The 24,219-nt window shown below is 37.1% G+C and overlaps 1 protein-coding gene and 1 long non-coding RNA gene across 3 annotated transcripts in view; one reads left to right on the top strand and one right to left on the bottom strand.

Annotated features, from left to right (window-relative positions):
- The window catches only part of LOC130214972 (prolyl 4-hydroxylase subunit alpha-2), a 22,500-nt gene extending 1,970 nt beyond the window's left edge, over nt 1–20,530 (bottom strand). Inside the window, exons 1-11 of the mRNA XM_056446852.1 lie at nt 20,370–20,530; nt 11,510–11,641; nt 9,730–9,948; nt 7,215–7,363; nt 6,693–6,860; nt 5,589–5,659; nt 3,403–3,502; nt 995–1,045; nt 808–867; nt 666–734; nt 485–581 (exon numbers count right to left, since the gene is read on the bottom strand). Coding sequence (XP_056302827.1) covers nt 485–581; nt 666–734; nt 808–867; nt 995–1,045; nt 3,403–3,502; nt 5,589–5,659; nt 6,693–6,860; nt 7,215–7,363; nt 9,730–9,948; nt 11,510–11,641; nt 20,370–20,451 — 1,198 coding nt within the window. The 5' untranslated portion in view covers nt 20,452–20,530. The remainder of the gene's footprint in view (nt 1–484; nt 582–665; nt 735–807; nt 868–994; nt 1,046–3,402; nt 3,503–5,588; nt 5,660–6,692; nt 6,861–7,214; nt 7,364–9,729; nt 9,949–11,509; nt 11,642–20,369) is intronic.
- On the top strand, nt 17,564–19,555 carry LOC130214802 (uncharacterized). Of its 2 annotated transcripts, none has more exons than XR_008835636.1 (7): nt 17,564–17,648; nt 17,816–17,945; nt 18,332–18,390; nt 18,484–18,543; nt 18,771–18,859; nt 18,937–19,000; nt 19,443–19,555. It is a non-coding gene; the product is annotated as an uncharacterized LOC130214802 (long non-coding RNA). The 2 variants fall into 2 exon arrangements; XR_008835635.1 differs by having other exon boundaries at nt 18,749–18,859.
- Nucleotides 20,531–24,219: the final 3,689 nt, after the last annotated feature.

The raw sequence follows: 24,219 nt of genomic DNA, 5'->3' as shown, positions 1-24,219 counted from the left end.
TCGTGTGATTGGCTGTTTGCTTCACTCGTGTGTCGTGTGATTGGCTGTTTGCTGTACTCATGTATCGTGTGATTGGCTGTTTGCTGTATGCATGTGTCCTGATTGGCTGTTTGCTGTACTCATGTGTCGTATGATTGGCTGTTTGCTGTACTCATGTATCATGTGATTGGCTGTTTACTGCACTTCACACTTTCTCTAGGCCCAAAGAATTAACAGAGAAAGTTTATATCACGCTTTGTGAAACAACTTAACCTGATCCTATACAGTTTGGATTAGTTTGGTTTTGTCAATCTGGAGTTTGTTCAACTTGTTTTGTTCAACAGGCCTCATGTGGTACTGTGGTACTATTTGTTGCATACAGCTATAAGAACTGCTGAAATACCAGATTATTATTTTTGTTCATTATGCAAAGGCCTGGCCTGGTTAAACTGCTCTTGATATTCACAACAGGATTTTTTATTAGACGAATTCTTACCCCACTTACCCCATTTACTGCCTACAAACACAGGACATGCTGCATGTAAAGTTCGGACATCTTCATTCCCATTCCTCAGCAGGTTAAACCACAGCACTGCTGAACCCTTATGGGACACAATTATACACATGTGAGTAGAGTTTACAGTCAATTCAACTCTATTCAGATGTAAAATAAAGCTTCAACTAACTCGCTTTGGCTGAAGTGCTGCTCCAACATCAGGGAAAACTGTTGCTCCACCAATGTCCACATCGCTCATCTACAACACAGTAGCTGATGTAAATACTGTAAATTATGAGAAATAATTCATATAACATAGATAGCGTACATACATAGATAAGGACAGTAGCAATCCGGCCTCCTCTGAGCTGAAAGTCTGAGTCATTTGTCAACTGAAGAGAAATAAATTAATTGAAATAAAGCACAGTAGATCCTTGATTACACTGATTTCGAGCGGCATAAGCACACTAATACCACATATAAATTAAATAATGTTAACACAATAACACAGTTTTCTACCTTGGAGTCGTAATGTGGCTCATACTGGCCTCCAATTCCATAATTTGCAATCTGTTAAAAAAAAATGAAGTAAAAAAAGCTGGGGTAGTACCTTTTCAAAAGCTACACGTTTTGTACCTAAAAGGTCCATATTGGTTCCTCAAAGGTACATATTTAGTACCTAAAAAGTAGAAAAATGTACTAACATGGGGCTATCTTAGGGCTCATAATATATCTATATATATATTGTAATATATAAATAATATATTAAATAAATATACAGAATTATTAGCTCCCCTGTTTATTTCTGTTTAACAGAGAGAAGACTTGTTCAACACATTTTAAAACATAATAGTTTTAATAACTCATTTCTAGGCCCACACGGAATCTGTGCGCGCAGATTTCCACAGATTTTTAGCCCATCATTAATTCTGTTTATTTACTTGTGTAAATGTGTGTAAATCTATATTTATTCAGTTTTTAAATTAATTACAGTAATGTTACTGACTAATATGGAAATATTCATATGATTTATTCACAATACAGTTTGTACAGTAATATTTTCTGTCTTTTAGTAGAGATATTAAATGAGATGTTTACCAAATATAGTGAATTTAATTGGATTTGCATTTTAAACATTAAATACAAGTTAAAAAGATGTTATTTTTATTTTATATATAAAGTTTTTAGTTATGATACTCCCAAAGTCATTTCACAGAAATCCGCAGATTTTTGGCAAAATTCTCAGCAGAAATAGCAAAAACTGTCAGCAGATTCTGTCTGGCCTAACTCATTTCTAATAACTGATTTATTTTCTCTTTGCCATGATGACAGTAAGTAATACTTTACAAGGCATTTTTAAGACACTTCTATACTGCTTAAAGTGACATTTAAAGGCTTAACTAGGTTAATTAAGTTAACTAGGCAGGTTAGGGTAATCAGGCAAGTTACTGTATAACGATGTAGACTATCGAGAAAAAAATTGCTTAAAGGGGCTAATAATATTGACCTTAAAATGGATTTTAAAAAATTAAAAACTGCTTTTATTCTAGCCGAAATAAAACAAATAAGACTTTCTCCAGAAGAAAAAATATTATCAGACATACTGTGAAAATTTCCTTGCTCTGTTAAACATCATTTGGGAAATATTTACACAGAATATTATTATCATAGAATAAATTAAAAAGCAATAATATAAAAGCAATACAGTTAAAACTGTTAACTAATATGGTAGGGTTGTATACTAAACACAGTATTCATAATACACAAATACACTTAATTGAACGTGTACACATAAACATCACCCATATACTATATAACTGCAGGTTATCTACAGTATGTTTATATATAATCATTTCAACTATTAATAGCTATTAGTTACTAGTTAATTAGTTGAAGTTTTTAGTAACTAAGTTATGGTAACTAATCTTAACTTTTCCGAATTTAATTTCCACATCAGCATCTGAAATATCTGAGAATATGCAGACAAACGCATCAAACTGATCTACTGGAAACAGCATTATTCCTGGACTTAATATAACGAGAAAATATGTTGCTATTATGAGAAAAGATGTAAAAAATAAAGATTTTGTTGTTATGACATAGCTGAGTGGGGAAGATTGTATGTGTCTGGCAAGCAATTTGGTAAGTTAGCATGTGTTTATTTAGATTTTTGATTTTATTTGGCACCAATACCTTTCCTTCCCTTTTGTAACAATTTATTTATTCTCCTTTACGTCTATATGAATTGCATATTTTTAAAATATACTTTGGTGACTTATTTTTTACTTTCTGCCTTATTGTATATAAAGCAAAAACCATGTTTGCATGAGGAATTCATTACGTCTGCCTTTTCTCATACTCTGAGCCACTAGGGGGCATAACCTAATTTGGGGGCTCGTCCGGGATGCAAGAAGTTCCTGATACACTTCTCTCTAATCAGAGAATATACATGACTTAAATTTTGTGCAGACTGTCATGATGCACCACATAGTTCTAGAATTAAACTCTATATTATGAGCAATTTGGCACCTGTGGCCTAAATGGGTTACTTTTTTTCTGGACATCACCTCATACTTCAGTTTCTCATCAAATCTTCTGACCAATCAAATGCTCTCTAGTGTCTGACACACTTCAAGATGCTTCTCATTTGCTTTTCATTTGAGTGGCTTGAGCTCAACGGAGCTGTGATAAAAATAAAACGCTATTGGCTGATTTTTATAAAAAGGAGGAGCTACAATATGCCCCACCCCATTTTCCTGTTTCATTTGAGATTACGTCAAACATCGAATAAAAAATGCACTTTTCAAAGCACTTCACCGGATCTTTAATACTGAACTGAACTAAGATCCAACTGTTACAAGCTTGTAAACATGTTTGTACAAGCTTGTAAACCTGCCTGAAATTAAACGCATGTGGACTGTGAATACCTGGAGGCTCTCTGCTGTCTGTAGCTTCAGTCCAGTGACATCAGCGATTCTCTGGTTGACTTCAGTGACCACAGGGTCTTCATCCTCATAGAGCCACGCACTGATACACATATAATGAATGGGACACTCGCATTAGACATCAAATGGAACTTATTATGCCCCATTTAGCAAGGTGTAAAATAAATCTCTGATGCCCCTAGAGAGTGTGTGTGTGAAGTTTCAGCTCAAAATATCAAACAGATCATGTTTTAGAACTCTCGTTTTGGTGACTGTCACTTTAAATTCAAATGAGATTGTGCTCTTTTCAGAAGAGGGCGGAGCTACAAATGCCTGTGTGTCAGCATAGCGGCAGATTCAAAACAAGACTAATGTTTTGACTTTGACTGGTCACTAGTGGGCGGGGTTTTCCCCCTCTGATGACACGTACAAAGGGAGAATGTCAATCAAAGTGTTTCTGCAGACTGCTTATATCAAGTCTGTTTGTGAACAATAGAATTAATTAATTTTGAGCAGTAGAGGCTGACTATATTCACACAGGTTGCCACACAACCGTGTTTAAACCCTGAAAACTTCCCTGGATATTGTCACTGGGTTTCATTCGGAAAGTCTCACCCCAGTGCCCTAATCCCTTTGGAGGGTCCCTCTGTAGGGATCAGAGCATAGACATGAGCCTTTCCAAACTGAGTGCAGTTTGGAAGGATCGAGCTCAAAGGATCGAGCCTTGAAGTGTCCATTAGAAATCCATCATGCTGAGGGGCCTTTTGAAGAGGCCAGTTTTGAGCACTTTGGTTTGGAAGGACCCTTCAATATGGCGGCCATGACTTTTTCAACAAAATAATACAAACAGACAAACAAACAGTGATGGTGCATTCCAAATGGCATATATTACCCACCAAAGGGCACTTTAATAAAGAAGATATTTTGAAGAATGTTGGGAGTTGTAAAACACTTCCACTTCCAAATGTTTTTAAATTTTTCCAAATGCCAGCTTTTATGTTTTATAGAAGAAAGAAAATAATTTTTGGAAGTTTTGGAGTTTTGGAAAGTCAAAATAATGGGGTAAAATTACGTTTTTTAAAGATGCATTAGGGGATTGTCTTGAGAAGCATGTTTTGTTGTGCTGGTTGAAAGTCTCTTCACATTCCACTAGTTCTGATTAAAGTAAATGATCTAAATGTATTTATATGTATTTTTAGATTCTGGGTAAGACATAAGACTAAAAAAATGTTGTCCAATTAAATATCGTCAGGCCGATAATTCCCATAATTTTGACAAGTAGCCCAAACTGTGTCAACAAATGTAGATTTGTACATCTGTGCACCCGTTTTCGCAGATCCACCGATTGCGCAGGCACATGTACATGAGAAAGAGAGTGTCAGCAGTAAAAACAAATGCTGAATCAAAACTTTTGAAAATCCTGAATCAAAATTCACTCACTTTTGCTGCTGGAGGAAGGACAACACCATGGCTGAAGTATTTCTTTTAGACATGTAATGTTGTGTTTTGTAATCACAACCTGTGACGTGCTCCCTATATTGTTTATGATGCTACTCTGAATATTCGGTCTGAAATAGCATGTAAGTATGGTTTAGTAATAAGTGTAATTCCTGCACGCTGCCTAACCACTAAGCATACAGTAGTGGCTTTAGGACAAAGAGTGTGAGAGAGTGAGACCAGCGATCCTTGCATGCATGAAATATTGCACATTATGACAAGTTTGGCTTGCTACACAACTGAAGTGTGTTAGATATGATACAGTTTCTCGTTCAGAACTGTAGTGTTATGTCGGCGCCAACAGCCTAGTGGTTAGTGCGTCGACACATAGCACTGAGGTGCTCGCGGTGACCCGAGTTCGATTCACAGCTCGAGGTCCTTTGCTGATCCTTCTCCTATCTCTGCTCCCCACACTTTCCTATCTCTAATCTCCACTGTCCTATCAATAAAGGTGAAAACCTCTAAAACATAACTATGAAAAAACAGCTGTAGTATTATAAAGTACTATAAAGTTTTCTAACTGGAGAATGAAATGATCTAGTGGGCTGTCTACTGTCATCCTTAAGGTGCTTGTTCGTGTTTCAGGAGGCGTGGCTTTGGACAGCAGGGGAGGGGCTGTGTTTCAAAGCTATTATGCTAACCGGTTAGTATTTTGGCAGATCACCTACTGCACGTGGAGGCGCATACAGTACCTCTGTGACACACGGGACGCAGCAGAAACCCTTTTCCCAGAGACTGCATCAATGACTTGAGCTCTGGAAAGCTACATTCAAACAGAGATTAGAGATGCATTAGATGATCAACAGATTACATGGGAATCATCTTGATTAGACATACAGTTGAAGTCAGAATTATTAGCCCCCCTTTAAATTTTTCTTCGGTTTTAAATATTTCCCAAATGATGTTTAACAGAGCAAGGAAATTTTCACAGTATGTCTGATAATATTTTTTCTTCTGGAGAAAGTCTTATTTGTTTTATTTCGGCTAGAATGAAAGCAGTTTTTAATTTTTTTAAAACCATTTTAAGGTCGAAATTATTAGCCCCTTTAAGCTATTTTTTTTTCGATAGTCTACAGAACAAACCATCGTGATACAGTAACTTGCCTAATTACCCTAACCTGCCTAGTTAACCTAATTAACCTAGTTAAGCCTTTAAATGTCACTTTAAGCTGTATAGAAGTGTCTTGAAAAATATCTAGTCTAATATTATTTCCTGTTATCATGGCAAAGATAAAATAAATCAGTTATTAGAGATGAGTTATTAAAACTATTATGATTATAAATGTGTTGAAAATAATCTGCTCTCCTTTAAACAGAAATTGCGGAAAAATAAACAGGGGGCTAATAATTCAGAGGGGCTTATAATTCTGATTTCAACTGTATATGGTAATCAGTAATATATAAATTGTATATATATAATGTTACAGGTTATCTGTAATAACATCAACAATATCTGTTTATGATTAGCACTTTAATTACTGTATGTTGCTAATGTTAGCACATTGCTAGAATGATAAAAACAAGTTTGGTCACACTTTACAATAAGGTTAATGCATTTACTAACATGAACTAATAATGAACAATGCTTGTTAACATTGCTAATGAAGCTAATGCATCGTGAGTTAGCATGAACTAACAATGAACAACTGTATCATCATTAACTAACATGAATAAATACTGTAATAAATGTATTATTCATTGTTAGTTCATGTTAGTTAACTAATACAACCTTATTGTGAAATGTCACCACAGTTTTAGTATATCACATGTATTGACTGTATTAAATCTGCACGTACCTTGGGTCTGGCCAGTGTTTTGATGGTGTCGATCTCTCCTTCAGAAAGAAAGTCATGGTATCGTAGGATCATCGGCTGGTCCCACTCCACTTCCTCTTTGAAGAGCATCAGCGGGTTTCCTCTTCCTGTCCTGTACCTGCACACCAGTTTTCTCTCTCTCTGTGGCGTCTGATGATAAAACAACATTCATTCATTCATTTTCCTTCAGCTTAGTCTCTTATTTATCAGCGGAATGAATCGGCAACTACTCCAGCATATGTTTTGCTCTTCCAGCTGCAACCCAGTACTGGGAAACACCCATACACTCTCACATTCATACACACACTCATACACTACTGCTAATTTAGCTAATCCAATTCCTCTATAGCGCATGTGTTTGGATTGTTGGGGAAACCGGAGCACCCAGGAAACCCACGCTAACACTGGGAGAACATGCAAACTCCACATAGAAACTCCAACTGACCCAATTCCCAAACTCCATCTACAAATGAACAAAATAATAACATTAAGGGTGCTACTCACCATCGTAACTCTTCTTCCTGTGCAAAGAGCCTCGTATGTGTTCTCCGTGTCAGTGTGAGGGATGTATTTTGCAGTCCATTCCCGGGTCTGGACGCTCTCTAGTATGCTTTTGTGAAGCGCAGGATGAAGCAGATCTCCATTTGTGGGTTCTAGAAACAATCCAAAAGACAAAAAGACAATAAAATAGGTGTCATTTAGTGCATTTGCGAAACGGAAGTTACGATCGTCCCTTTTTTCCTGTTATCGTGGTGTAAATTCAATTGAATCGGTCCTGGAATGAGAAAAAAATGTAGGGTTGTGCGTGATTTTGTTCTTTGGGAACTGATTGGATTGTTGTAAGATGGATTTTGCAAACAAAATAAAGATTGACGAACTCAGAGCAGAAAGATAGCTCCGCCCAAAAGGAATCCCATGTGACCACAGGTAAAGAAAGTCATTTCGAGGGAAGGGAAGGTTATGGTATTTGATTTCATAGATATTTACATTAGATGTCGCCAATCCTAATGTTGTCTATTGGAAGAAATGCGTCAACAGAGCTGCCATTTTAGTACAGGGTAGCGCTCCTCCTTTGAAATTAATGTGGGACCAAGGTGCAGTGGAGGACTGGCCTTCCAGAGCCAGACATTTATACGCATATATACATATACCTATGATCGAGAGTTTTCCCGGTGGTCAGTGTGCAAAGGTTTGGTCTCAGGGGCAGCCATGTTTGATTTTGAGGGCAAATTAATATTTACAAAATAATGACGAGCACAGATACATCGTTTACAACAAGAACTACTATATAAAAATAAGAAGAGTACATTTTGATTTCAGGGCGACTTTAAATCATGTCACAATCTCCAGCGATCCACTCCTGACAGACCACTGGTGAACTACATTTGTCTTGTTAAGGAACTACAAATCCCATCAGGCCATGTCACACAGCAATAGCCGATCACAGCTGATGAGACGCACACAGCTGAGACTTGTAATCACTGATCATTCAGACTATTTATACACCACACATACACCAGTTTAGCATGGAGTCTCTGATGTTTATGTACGTTGCATGTTTCTCTGTGTTGCCTGTTTGTTTTTGACTTTAGCCTTGTTTATTGTTTGATCCTGTTTTGTCGCCTATTTATTTTTTTGACTTCGATTTGGATTGTCCTCATGTACCGGCCCCTCCTGTTTTGACTGTTTGTCTGCTTGAATAATCTTATTAAACTGCAATTGGATTCTTACCTCTGTTTCCCACTTGCTCCCGTTCGTGACAAATTATAAGCCTCACAAACTGATAACTTAAACTTAAACTGTTACAGAATTGTACACTTATAATTCTGTGGCTAATCATAGTCCTATAATGATACAACTATGCTGTCTTTAAAATCAAAAGGCATCTCAAGAGAAGGCAACATTTTTCAGCTTTTCAGTGGTTGCCTATTGTGTTCACCTGAGCCTTGTTTGGTTCCTTATTCACTTATATAAATGATGCTGTCCATGTGATTGGATATTGTTGATTATAATTAAATCACAGTTTGTATTATTCACCACTAGAGGGCGAGTATTCACAGTTCTGGGCTTCATCGATTATTAATGAAACGCACTACATATTGTCATGCATAACTAATTTAATCTTGAATTAACAGATTAATACTCTAGATACCTTTATACTGTATATTATATTTATTTCATTAATTCATTTTCCTTTCAGTTTAGTCCCTTTATTAATCAGGGGTCGCCACAGCGGAATGAACCGCCAACTGCAACGAATGCCCTTCAAGCTGCAACCCATCACTGGGAAACACCCATACATTCTCATTCACACTCATACACTACGGACAATTTAGTTTACTCAATTCACCTGTACCGCATGTCTTTGGACTTGTGGGGGAAACCGGAGCACCCGGAGGAAAGCTACGCGAACACGGGAAGAACATGCAAACTTCACATAGAAATGCCAGCTTTCCCACCCAAGGCTCGAACCAGTGACCTTCTTGCTTTGAAGCGAGAGCACTACCTACTGCACCACCGCGTCTAAACTAACTACTGTTCTTGTACCATTGTCATGGCCAGCAGCTAGAGTGCCCACCAGACACACTAGAGGGCACTCTACTTCTCACAACAGCCCCTCTCCCGGACTACATGTACCACAATGCTTTGCATCTCACACCTGATTCATACAAACTGGACTCTGATTACACTGACACAGCTGCAGGACAACATCACTGATTATGGTCACTATTTTAGCACAACATTCACACATTCATTGCTCAGTATTTGTTTCATGTTGGACATCACCTAGCCTGTTCTTGTTTTCTTATCTTTCTATGTTTTACCCTGGGACTGTTTTTGGATTATGTTTGTTTTCTGACTGCCCTGACCCTTGCCTGTTTCTTGGAGTACTCCTTTTGGATTGCCCTTTGCCATTAATGTTTTGTTTTGTTAACTCCTGACTGCTTACCATTCTCTTAAAATTAAGCTGCATGTGGAACTCCACAACTCACACTCTCGTCGTTACAACCATCTTTACCTTGTCCAGATGACAGCCGAATCACTGCCAGCTGATAGGAAAATGAAGCCAGCTGGTAAAGCACCTCATCTTTAGTCACAGTGGCTTCCTCACCCTCATCTAGTTTCCTGAGGGTTTCCTCCATCCAGAGGAGCGCATACTGTAAATGATGATTATGATAGGAGATCATGGCGATGTGGAAAGTTTCATCTGGATCCAGTGTGAAGTTGTGGCTCATTTCTGAAATTACACACATCAAGATTACATCCATGAAACAAGTGTTTTTTTACATGTGTGGTGCTGCCAGGTTGATTGGTTCTAGGTGGTCACTATGACATGTATGGTTTGTTACAGATTACAGATATAGTAGTCAGTATTTGATTGAGGGCTAAAGATAGTATGGCCTCAGCTTCGAATAAGAGCCTAGCACCATTATACAGCAAGAAAGAGTCCGAATAAAATGTAAAACTACCCCAAATGTCTTCTTCTGAGAGTAAAGTCATATTCACCAATGATTTCTTGGGTAAAGTTTGGTGTAATTATTATTTTTGGGTGAATTATTCCTTTAACTCCACCCCATTAACTTAAAGGTGAACATAAGCCACTCCCATTTGAAGGGGTCATCTTTTAGGCTTTGTTCCAGTCCACTTTTAGCCACGCACTCGCCAACTTCCCTTCTCTTGTTCCCTCAGGGGAATCCCCAATACCATTTTAAAGTGTGTTCCACTTCATCAAGTGAATGGGGGGAAGCTTACATGGACAAACACTCAATTTTGACAGAGGGAGCTAGTTGGATTCATATGTTCTCTCCAGCACCTATATTTCCATCTGCGCACACACGTAATGGTAGTGGTAGAAGAAGAATTGTTAGGAGTCGGTATTGCGTTTATAAATGTGCCACAATGAAGGTTTTGTTTCCTCTTCCCCACATTGAGAGCGCAGCTCATGTGTGGATCCACATGTGTGGATTACAGTGGTCTGCTAACATGCGACAACACTATATTTGTAAGGAACATTTTTTACTCGAGAGCTTTTCGAATCTGGAAATGGTTAAATCTGTATTTGCCGCTCGTCTCCTTTTTAAAAAAAGAGTTTATTTTTATTGTTCATTTACAAAGAGACATCGCCATCTACTGGCGTAAACAACAAAGCGTTAAGTTGTTTTGGGTTTTGCAAATCTGTTTGAATGGGGATCACTTTGACAACGGCGTTGTTTGTGCGCAATATTTTTTGGTTTTAAATGCACTGTTATGTAAATGTTTCTCTAATGCTATATAATATATATGATATGACCCTACAAGACTATACTGAATATATAATATTGATACATATTGTGATATGACTATTAAAGGGGACCTATTATGCAAAAATCACTTTTACAAGGGGTTTAAACACAGTTGTGTGGCAATAGTCTGTAAATATAACCAGCCCCTAACGGTAAAGAAATGTATTAAACCTGTAATTACAATCAAACTTGATAAAAATAGTATGCAGAAACAATTTGATTGACATTCTCCCTTTGTACGTGTCATCAGAGGGGGAAAGTCCCGCCCACTAGTGACCATCTCTACCTCATTAGCATAGGAGGTTAGTCTTGTTTTTGAATCTGCCACGATGCTGACGCATCTGTAGCTCCGCCCTCTCTTTATAAAAGCACAATCTCATTTAAATTTAAAGCGACAGTCACCAAAACGTCACAATTAGGATTAAAGCCTAAAAGGGGCAGTTTCAGAGAGTTATAAAACACCATTTGAGTGGTATTTTGAGATGAAACTTCACACACATGCTAAAAAAAACTCACGAGAAAATAAGGAGATGTTCCTTGGATCTAATCTGTACATTTCCTGCAGTCGAACCAGAGCCATCACTACACCGTCAACATCATCTGCACCGGGGAGAGTCTGAGCTGCGGACTTCAGCTTTTCTAAAGTCTCTGTGAAAAATGACAAACCCAGCATTTTTTACAGTGTACATTCAAAACCCCCCCCCCACCCCCCCCCCCCCCCCCCCCCCCCACACACACACACACACATAAACACTTCAGAATGTCCACTATGGTTTCTTCAGTATTTAAGGGTATAGGGGGAGATTTCAGATACAGCCTAGTTTTTAAGTGATTGCTTATTATGTTCACCTGAGCCTTGTTTGGTTTTTTATTAACTTGAATATGTTTGTGTGCTTAGGTATCCCAGTTTCTAAATGATATCTTCTGAATTTGTACAGTCTGTGTGCTTCTCCTCAAACCTTTATTTCTTCTTCCATCTAGATGTTCCTGTGTTGTGGCCCAGACGCGACTCAGCTTCCTCACAAGCTGAAATGCAGCAAGAGGATTGCTGATGAATTTCTCTGGATCTTTAGGAGTGCCGTCAAAGTCTTTCTCAAGCGTATTCAGAGTCCTGATAGATAAGTAAATAAATAGTAAAACACTAAAAGAAGGGTTACATACTACTTGTAAGGGTTACAAGTTAGAGTAAATACAATAAACGACAGTGTTCTGAGGATAAAAACATCGCATAAGCATGCCAACAAAATCATTCATTCATTCATTTTCTTTTTGGCTTAGTCCCTTTGTTAATGCGGGGTCGCCACAGCGGAATGAACCGCCAACTTATCCAGCATATGTTTTACGCAGCGGACGCCCTTCCAGCCGCAACCCATCTCTGGGAAACATCCATACACACTCACTCACACTCATACACTACAGACAATTTTTTAGCCTCCCAATTCACCTGTACCATGTCTTTGGACTGTGGGGGAAACCCGGAGGAAACCCACGCGAACGCAGGGAGATGCCAACAAAATGTTTCCAAAAAACGTTATGATCAATATGTTTTGTGGTATTTTTACATTAAAGGAAGTTTATTTTTGAGTTTTCTCTTAGATAATAGCATAAAAACAACATTTAATAGATAAAAACAACATTAAAGGAACATTTCACTAAACTGCCTTATAAAAATCTTTCTTGAGTAATACCTGCTAACATTTATTAATTTTCCTTAATCTTAGTCTATATTTCAGAGGTCACCACAGCGGAATGAACCGCCAACTTTCCAGCATGTGTTTTGATATGCAGCGGATGCCCTTTCAGCCACAAGCCAGAACTGGGAAACATCCATACATACTCGTTGACACACACTTATAAACTACGGTCAATTTAGCTCATTAATTCCCCTAAAGCGCATGTGTTTGGACTGTGGGGGAAACCAGAGAACCCGGAGGAAATCCACACCAACGCGGGCAGAACATGAAAACTCCACACAGAAATGCCAACTGACCCAGTCAGCACTTGAACCAGTGACCTTCTTGCTGTGAAGTGACAGCGCTAACTACTGAGCTACCGTGTCGCCCAACTAAATACTAATTTCTAAACATTTCTGGGCATCCCAATATATGCCCAGTTTAATACTATATTTCCAACACAATCTCACGACAATTCGTAACTTTTTGATTTGGCTAATTCGTATGAATTCGTACGATCTAATTCGTACGATTTAGTATGATTTGCTCATCCCCAACGACGGTTGGGTTTAGGGGTGGGGTTAGGTGCCACGCCTCCTTTTTAAAATCGTACAATTTCGTACAAATTAACTCATACGAATTTGTACGAATTAGCCACTAAACTGACAAAACGTAAAATACTTACGTTTTCTCGTGAGATCAGGCTGATATTTCCGTGTGAAATGGTCGTACTGTACATAGTACTGTATTTTTCTTATATGTAATTCCATATAAGCAACACTTCTGCTCTGATGAACATCTTTACACCCTCGTAATAAACGAGCGTTTTACCTTTTCAGAGCGTCTGCTTGACTCTCCAGTGCTTCTATATATTCGTGAAGACATCTGGCAAACTCTTTTCTGATGTCAAAAAGCTGAGTCATGTGATCTGCAGATAGCATATCATAAATATGGAAATAAATTATTATATTTACATACACAAAAAATGACATTTTTGCTGCTTGTTCAAGCTACTTATTTAAACTGAGCTGAAACAACAACACAATCTCAAGGCAATTCGTAACTTTCTGATTTAGTGGCTAATTCGTATGAATTCGTACGATCTAATTCGTACAATTTAGTACGATTTGCTCATCCCCCAATGACGGTTGGGTTTTGGGGTGGGGTTAGGTGCCACACCTCCTTTTTAAAATCGTACAATTTCATACGACTGAACTCATGCGAATTCGTACGAATTAGCCACTAAACTGACAAAACATAAAATACTTACGTTTTCTTGTGAGATCAGGCTGGAAACAACACAATTCTTGCGATTTTTTGGGATAACTTAATAGTTTTAAGTTCAATCCACTTAAATTTGAAAAAACGAATAAGTTAGCTTAATTCATTTATGTTTCCCAAACTCAAATCAATCAAGTTAATAGGTTTTGACAGATTTTGACAAATAAAACAATTAAGTTATCCTAAAAGAAAAATCTCAAGAATTGTGTTGTTTCAGCTCAGTTTAAATAAGTAGTTTGAACAAGCAGGAAAATATATAAACACTGTCAAATAAATCCTGGGTTCCACACAATCAATCAATTTGTGTTAGTACAACATGACGGAATGAAGTTATTACGTTTTTAACTCAGTGGATTGAACATAAATCATTTAAGTTAAGCAACATTTTTTTATTACGCAAGAGCTACACAAATTACATGGGATCACTTACAAATGGAAGAAAAACAAAGAACAGAGATGTAGAAATGATTAGAAGTCACAAATATAAATAAATGAAGCGAATAATATATAAATAAAACACAAATAGAAACCAAGGAGTGACAACAATGATAGTAATAATGGCTGTAAAAAAGACAACAGTAAGAATAACGACAACAACAATAATAGTAATACTGGGTAACACTTTATAATAACTACACACTATGAACCATTTATTAAACATTAGCTAATAGTGAATTCATTATCTGTTAAGCATTAACTCTACATTAATAAACGTTAGTAAGCAGTTTATAACTGCAGCTACAAATGCTCTTAACGTATAAGCACGTTTATAATGTGCTTAATTATTCTACTTTCATACTTTGTTAATGATTTATTTTTCATTCCTAAATTAAGTATCGCATTATTTACAAAACAGTTGTATTTAAGAGTAGTTGATGGTTTTTAAGATCATTCAGAATGAGTTAGTAAATGATTAATCAACTATTAAAATGAACATTTATAATTATTATTCGGGCGTATAATAATAGTTCATTTGTATGTTAATAAATGCTTTATTTTTTTGTTAATTTATTAATTTATTTATTTATACGGGGACATGTACAACATGACATGTTGTGCCAGAGTTAGCCATGAAGCTAATTTACATCTGCAGTCCCTGGGCAGGAAGTTGTAACAAATCTAACAGTAATAAATAATACAATATACACTTACAGTACAATACATACATCACTGTCAATAAAATGAAATCAAATCAGTGGCTGCATATCTGATTCTGTTTAAGCCAAATTTTAAGAACAATTTTAAAATGATTAAACGTGGTACTCTCTCTGATATACACTGGGATTTTACTCCATCTTTCTGCTGCTTTAACTGGAAAAACTGTCCAAAAGCAGTTCTACTAAGCTTAACTGAACAATCACCTCTAACCGATGACCTAGCCTGTCTTATATTGTCCTTGCCGACAATCACACATTGTTTGAGGGGTGGAGGTGCAAGATCATTAAATATTTGATACATTAAACACACATCAGCATAAAATAAGAAACTGTCGAATGTTAGCCATTTTTGTTGTGCAATACACTGAAAAAAGTGTTGCATGCAGAACTGTTTATTTGTGTTGAATTTAAACAAATTAAATTTAACAACGTTCAACTTAATTTGTTTGTTTAAATTCAACACAAATTGTTTACAACCACTGAACGTAAAAAAAATTGAGTAAATCCAAGGAATCATCTTTGAATCATTTTTTTTCAGCGTACAATACAATATTAAGTCAACTTAATATTATTAAGTTATAATATTAGGTCAACTTCATCCAGTTTTGTGACCCAATCTAAAGTGAGGACTATTTATGCTTTATAAATCCCTTATGAATGACAATTTAAGGGTTACCTAATACTGTGATTACAAGAACTACACCAACTACTACTACTACTACACTCAAAAAAAAAAACAATTGTTGAATGAACATGATTTAATCGTGGCACCCTTTATGCATCTAATCCAATCAAGTAAACGTGAACTGCTTTGAACATGTTGTATGAACACAAAGCACATTTGTAGATAAAACATGGTTTCAATATGTCAGTCTAACTTCTTTGCAACTAATTGACTCAAAATGTTTGTATTGTGTTATTCTAATTAAAATGATTCTAATTTACTTAATGTAACACTAAAGCTTTACTTTAACAAAATGATGTCTTGTTAAATCAGCTAGTAAATTTCTTGTTCAATATTGTTGTTTAAATTACATTTTTTAAATGACAATACTATGAAGCAAGATTTAAAATTAAGTAATTCAACACAAAAAGGACAGAAAACATGTTTTATATATATATATATATCTTTTATTATAGCCTTTAGCAGGCACCAATCCCATTTAAACAAATTTCTTCTTTAATATTCTGATACAAAATGTTATATAATATCCAAAATTGTAATATGTAATATAAAATGTATAGGAAACATATAGCCAACAACATAATATGCATAACATTCAAGCTCTTGGGAAAACCAATTCCCAAACTATGCTTTAGGACACTAATCTTATTGGGAATATGTAAGGCAAACCTTGGTCTAAAAAAAACAAACCAACAAATACAGTAATATTGCGTGACAATATTTTAGTATTAACTATTTAACAAATATGAATTAGCAAAAAGCTTGCTGTTGTATCACATGAAAACATTCACATTTGGAAAAAACCAATCCACCACTGTGTATGCGTTAATACTTCTTCTTGTTGTTTTCGTATGGTGACATCCAAACGCACTACCGCCACCTACTGATATGCGCGAAGTGACTCTACAGAGTGAGAGTTGTCGAGAGTTGTGAAGCGTCTCAGTCTCATTGAATCAACATGTTCTGATCAAATTCATTTGATTATTTCTTGATTCAGTTTCAAATAACATGAATTAATCATTTAACATACGTAAACTTGATTTGTTCTTTTCAATCTGACAAATTTTTATTTTGTAAATCCAATACATGCCTAGTTGATTTTTTTGAGTGTACAGCAATACTACCCAGCAAACATTGGTCGGACGACGACGTGCTTTCCCCGGCCAAAAGATGTCGCTCCGCGACGGCATCAATTGTGTACTGATGGTCTGAAAGCGACGTGCTTTCCACAGCCAAAATTCGTCGCGACCGCACGGCACCAATGCACAACATGTCCTAAAATGCATTAATATATGCTTGTATACATTTAAACATGTCTATTTATATTTTGGGTTGCGTGTATTTACGATTTTATGTACATGTAGTTTAATATATACCATGTCCTGATTAAGTCCACAAATGACGTCCTTTACACGTGCATTTATAGTCCATCATATACCCTTGCTGAAATTATGAAATATTAAAAAAGTAATTGCACTTACATCTGGGTATACACTTAATATATGTGTCCCAAGTGGGTACCTGGACAGATTTCAGGCATCTAAACTCATTAAAAACAGATTTATCTTTATGAAATACAGAAATCACTTTTATTTACATCTTGTCAACTGACCAATTACATTCATAAAGTGTCCTGTGCGGTGAAAGGATAGTAAAGTCACTGTTTCTAAAACCATAATGCAATTTTATTTATTTTTTTGCTAACGCTAACAAATCTCGCGATATGACTAACATAATCCCGCGATTGCGGGATTATAGGGCGCTGTTTTCAAATTTCACTTTCTTCCGGTTTTGTCCAGCATCACGAGAACATGAGGACGCGGCGAAAAGTTGGACAATGATCACAAGACTCCTACCGTGTAAGTACAGTTTGTATTCGTTTAATAACATTATTGAGTTTTACACGAAGGAACTGAAATAAATGATGCACATTGCCAGTAGCGATGTGGAGTTGCTTTGATTAGGCTAAAATTAGCCGTTATGCTAAAAGTAAGTCGCGTTTGAGCAATATGTCATGTTATTACAGGAATCTGGCGCAGTTTATCAGGGGTTCCTTACACTGGTCCTCGAAGACAGCTGGTCAACATGTTTTCCAGCATCTCTGCCCATCATCCACCTGCTGTGTGTTCAGTCAGAGCTGAAAATGACCATTTCACGTGAGTTTGGAGTGGAATGGTGTATAAATAAAACAATTTAATAATGATAATAATGCACGAATTTGTTAGAAAAGCTATATAGTATCATTCTATTGTAGATATGTCCCCAGCATTTATTACCATACCAGTATTAATGATTTAGTTTAGCCTACATTAATAGGCTGTCATTAACAATAAGAGCAAAACTTATGAGCATGTATATAAAAAAGTTATTTACTTAATATTTTACACTAACATAAAATGGTAAATATATGCATGTAGGTGTTATTAGCTCATGTGGAGATTTAACAGGTAAAGTCTAACCCCTTTTCTTTTAACTGCTCCTGTAAAATAGTTTTTGTACTGTAATTAATTAAACTGCATTAATGTTCAAATTTGTCTTGCAGGGTGAATAACAGTCAGTCATCTGTCAGACAGAATTTAATACTCTTTCTCCAGGCCAACTGTAAGAATCATATAAGGCTTTGCATTTATTTATTTGCTGTTCATTAAATAATTTCATTATTACCTTTCTCACTATTGTTTTGTTTGTCTGTAGAATTGTCTCCAGTGCAAATGATCCTTTGTCATCCTGCTCCCTGAGGACACTCCAGAGTAGGTGAGAAACTTGTTGAATGCTTAAAAGTGTATTTAGGTGTATAATGTGTATGAGTTCACATTTGCAAACCTAGAGCTAGTTTTTATACCTGTGGTGAGTATTGTGATCTTATTACTGCATATCCTGATAAACGCTTTAGTAAATAATTGCAACTAGAAACGTTAACGTCATCATAAGCCTGATGTTAGCTATTGCTCTGTTACAGTAATTGTCATTGTGGACTCCAGCAGGTCTACATGTTCTGTTAAGAGACTGGATTCTGAGAGCGAGATCCTGTGAAGTGTTCATCAAAGCTGAAGAGAAGAACTGCATCTGTGTAAGTTTGAAATGTGAAAGAATGTGTGTCTCTGTCTGTCTGGATCGCTCTGACTGTGATTTTGGTGTCACATTTAGGTTCAGCAACTGTCCAGAGTTGGTGGATGTTCTGTCCGAGACTGATTAAAAGATTGATAAACAGGTACATATTTATCTTGCATTGTTTGTGTTTATTTCTGCACAATATTTCAGGAAAATATGTTTTACTACCCCAACAATTAACCCCGTATGTTATATTATTTAAACTATAGATTTCATCTGTTATTCATCATTGTACATCTCCTTATAGACATGCCTAATGTTCAGATGTTTTCAAATGTTTGTACAGACTCAGGCTGTCAAGCAGACTAAAAATATTAAATTATAATTTTAGTGTAAGCCATGAATGACAGTCTTTGCTGGTCACAAAACTGGATGTGTGGATATGGGCAGTTGTAAAATGATGAGTAGTAGGGAATGTGTATGTATTGACATTAGATACTGCTCGGCGCATTGCTGTTCATTCAAAAAACATGACAGTAATTCTTGATATATTGTACGTTTTTAGTTGTAGGATAATACAAAATCATATTCTCCTCCCTCAGATGCTGTGAAGTGAGTCCAGATGCTACAGACACAGAAAAAGATCCCTAACACAGCAAGCACCTTCCAGGAAGAGCTGAAGAATATTAGAAATAAAGACTCTAAAATAACATTTCACTTGTGTTGTCCATATTTCTGTGTTGTTGCTTTGTTTATTCTTATTAAATGTGTCTGTTTAACAGTGATGTACATCTGTTACTATGTTACTATATGCACAATAAATAATTTGCTTAATCGTAACACTATTGCATCCTTACATAATGTATTAATTATGATTTACACGTGATTACAATGCTATAAAGACGTTCAGGTATAACTGGTCTGAAATTGGACCTGATTGCATTTCACAGCTTTAAATAAGTTAGATTGTTTTATATGTATAATTATGCTATTAAAACACTTATTATAAAGAAATAACACGTTTTAAAAACAACCAGATAACGTCCAGAACATGACATATTTCGACGTGCAGGGACCGTGTAGAAAAGACGTGCGATTCACGGCCAGAAGACGTAAAAGACGTCGGTTGGATTTTCATTTTGGCACTACTTTTCAACCAGGACGCAACGTGGCGGAGCGACGTCTTTTCAACGGTAATCGGACGTCCAAATGTTTGCTGGGTAGTTATACTAGTACTAGTTAAGCAACATTTAACAACTAAGTACTGTAGCTTCAACAATCAGCAGACATCACTGACAAAAGTCATTCACAGATGATTCCTTGGATTTACTAAATCATTTTAAGTCAAGTGGTTGTAATCAATTTATTTGTGTTGAATTTAAACAAATTAAGTTGAACATGACTAAATTTGTTTAAATTACCTCATAAATTGTTTGCAATCTGTTTTTTCGGTGATCATTTTTTGAGCGTATACATATATTCTTGTGTGTATATAAACACACATTACCCACTTATCGCAGTAGACTAACCTGTTGATGAGTAAAACTCATTTCCCGCCCCACAGAAACTCCAGCATGTCGACAGCAACAAAATCATCCGCTTTGCTTCCATTTCAAGCTTGTAGTTGAGCTGAATGTTCAGTTTTACAATGTTCAGTCCAAAACTAGACTGTGTGCTAATGATGCAGCGCGGTGAGTTACACCATTCAACAAGATTACACCTAATTGTGTTTTGGTCTGCCTGGATGATCTCCCATGACAGAACTTAAACCCAGATAATAACACCGGGTAACACACGCCCAGACGTTTGAACTGTTGCAACAAATACATGTGTTCACAGCGTTAAATCCAATTGAGGAACAGGTAATTACAGGGACTGTAGTGTTTACTCAAACTCACTGGCCACTTTAATAGGTACACCTGTTGTTATATTCTTCAGTTAAACAAAGAGAAAACTGAAGTCATTACATTTGGGAACAGAGATGAGGTTCTCAAGGTGAATGCGAACTTTGGCTCTATGGCTCAAACAACAAAAAATAACATCAAGAATGTTGGTGTGACAATGGAAATGAGAGAAATTTCTGAAATGGAAAGAATAACTTACTGTCTTAGACTCCTGGGCCTGGTTTTGATCCAGATTTAGATTTTTTGCGATTCATGATCATGTAATCCAGCTTACTTTTTGAGCCAGTTTTTCAAAGCAACATCGGATTGGATCAATCTGATCGGGATAGGAACTTTTCAGGATCACTAAATCTGGATAACCAGAGCTCAAACAGCATAGGAAATCACAATGTAGAACTATAGATATGTAAAGAGCCACAAGTAGAATAGCCAGTGTGGCGTCAATATAACCTTATATTTATTTGAAATGAAAACACACACATTAAATAAAACTAAGAACAAGAAAACCCCCAGCTCATCCTCCTCCAGCAGTCCGCTCATCTGAGACCTACAACACAAACACTGTACATTGAGGATATTTATACCGAGTTTCAAATATAGATGTATTGAATTAAAAAAGAGACTTAATGTCAAAAACTCCACAATAATTTCAGACTTCCTCATCTGAGAGACCAGCTTGTCTGAGCGTAGCCTTCAGGAGGCGGATCTCAAGTCTGGCCTTGGTTTGCTGCAGTTTGGTCAGAGTCAGTTGTTCCTCTGCCAGATGAAGCTGTGCTTCTGCCCTTTCAGTCTCTTTCTGCAATTGTTGAAAGTGTTTTCAGAAATCAGTGATTGCCATTCTTTGCATTTTTTTGGTTATTCTGAAATCATTTCATGCATCACTATTAAATATTCTAAACACAGAAATATTTTGCATTGTGATGAATATATATATCAGTCAGTGACAGAATAAAATGTATTGTTTTTGGTCAATTTTGACAGCTGTTTTAGGATTGTTTTATGAGGCCAAACTCTTTCTACTTTGCTGTAGGCCTATACTGAAAGGCTGAATATGTTAAAACCTACCTAATCACTGTAGCCTGACGGATCAACAACTACAATTAAAACCTTAGGAATAAACAGGATATCTTGTAAGATGATCCAAATATAGTATTATTTGATACATGTTTAAAGTTTTCATTACATTTTGGACATGAAATCCACGCTGAATCCACCCTTCTGATGGGATCAGTTTAATCCAGATTTTTTAGATCAAAGTGATCCAAATGCTACAAAAAAAGGTCAGAAAAACCCAAAACTAAAGGTTTGATCTGGATCAAAACCAAGATTGGATTACGTGATCTAATCCAATTATGTAATCCATTTATTCTTTTGAAAAACCCATTTTCAAGATTTGATCCAATCCGTTATCCAAAATCCTAGTGGATTACTTTTGAAAAACCGGGCCCAGATGAATATATTCAAAGCAAGATGGAAACCAAATTCTAAGAATTATGCATAACTAACTTTAAACATACAACGTAGATTTAGTAAACAGCCACATTATCTACATGATAAATATATGAGACATCGTCAGGGACGTGCGCGCAGGGGAGGCAGTGCCATCATGAGATGTATACTAATGATATGTAGAAAAAGATCCAAAGAAAATCGGCACACTGCCACTTTAGCTCTCAAAAAGTCAACCCAGGCTCATTCTGAGAACGTAGTCCCGTGGACGTTTCTGGAGACCGCGAAAAACGTAGCCGGGGCTACGTACGGCTGCATTTCCTTTTTTTAAGCAAACGCTGCGGGGCGATGTGACGCCGTTCCTTTCGGCGCTTGCCGGCCGGCCGCTCGCCTCCGTGTGGAGGGCTTTCCCGCTGCAACCAGTTTGTCCAGTTAGCTCTTCGTGTACTCTGGCGGACTCGAGGCGCAGAGAGGGGCTGACCACGACGATGACGACCGGGTTCGAGTCCGGGGAAGAGCGGTTCCAGAAATCAGATAAGAAAACAAAAACAAAATCCAAAAAATGAAGCGAACAAGTTCATCACAGGGTGAGAATGTGGTCAAAATCAGAAAACGTGGTAAAAATCAGACTAGGGCTTTTCTTTTTCTGGACGGCTTTTGTGAATCGTCGTTGGTTGGGTTTAAGGACGGAGGAGGGTGGGTCAGCCGATTGGCCGGTCGCACGGTCAATTATCCTGTCATCCAGGCAGACAGGCGGAAGGTCGTTCGACAGCGGCCTCCAGCGGGTTTACGTGAGATTGGCGCGGGAAAAAGCGCGCACAGCGGCCTCTCGCGGATTCGTATAAACAAAAACTGCAAAAATACATACCTCCCGGGACGTATTTCACGGTCTCCAGAAACGTCCCCGGGACTACGTTCTCAGAATGAGCCTAGGTTGCAAAAAGTCTTTAATGTCACAACGTCATGGTCTTGAGTACTCCCATTTGTAATGCTTTACCTGATGAAGACCATGTCGGTCAAAATACATGCTGTGATAAGTATTCACTTAAACACTTCTGAATGTCCACTATGGTTTCTGCACTATTCAAGGGCATAGGGGTGATTTCGGATACAGCCTAGTTTACTCAGTGGTTGCCTATTATGTTCACCTGAGCCTTGTTTGGTTGCTTATTCACCCAAGTATGTGTGTTTGTGTGCTTAGAAATCCCAGTTTCTAAATATCTTCTGAATTTGTAGTTTGTGTGCTTCTCCTCAAACCTTTATTTTTTGTCGCACTAGATGTTCCTGTGTTGTGGCCCAGACTTGACTCAAGAGGATTGCTGATGAATTTCTCTGGATCTTTAGAAGAGTGTCGTCAAAGTCTTTCTCGAGTGCATTCAGAGTCCTGATAAATAAGTAAATAAATAAATAAAAAATACTAAAAGAAGAGAGTTACATACTAGAAAGGTTACAAGTTAGAGCATAATCAAATGAGAAAACTCACGTGTATCGGGGTATATCGGACCTGTGCATTAACAGCCGTTACATTCATCAGAAAGCTCAAAACAGAAAATCCCTTCACTGAGGAACTTGTGTAACATTCGATAATGACAGCTATAATTATTCATTCATTCATTTTCTTTTGGGCTTAGTCCCTTTATTAATCTGGGGCCACAGCGGAATGAACCGCCAACTTATCCAGCATTTGTTTTATGCAGCGGATGCCCTTCCAGCTGCAACCCATCACTGGAAAACACATACACACTTATTCACACAATCATTCACTACGAACAATTTACTACCTAATTCACCTGTACCGCATGTCTTTGGACTGGGGGGAAACCGGAGCACCTGGAGGAAACCCACGAGGGAGAACATGCAAACGCCACACAGAAACACCATCTGACCCAGCTGAGGCTCGAACTAGCGACCTTCTTGCTGTGAGGCGACAGCACTACCTACTGCGCCACTGCTTCGCCCTACAACTATAAATATGTAAATCATTATTTATTTCAATAATAAATGAATAAGCAAGCAAAGAAACACA

Source organism: Danio aesculapii, chromosome 21 (assembly GCF_903798145.1).
Source record: "Danio aesculapii chromosome 21, fDanAes4.1, whole genome shotgun sequence".
In the NCBI taxonomy this organism is placed as follows: Eukaryota; Metazoa; Chordata; class Actinopteri; order Cypriniformes; family Danionidae; genus Danio; species Danio aesculapii.
This window is presented reverse-complemented; position numbering and strand designations above follow the sequence as displayed.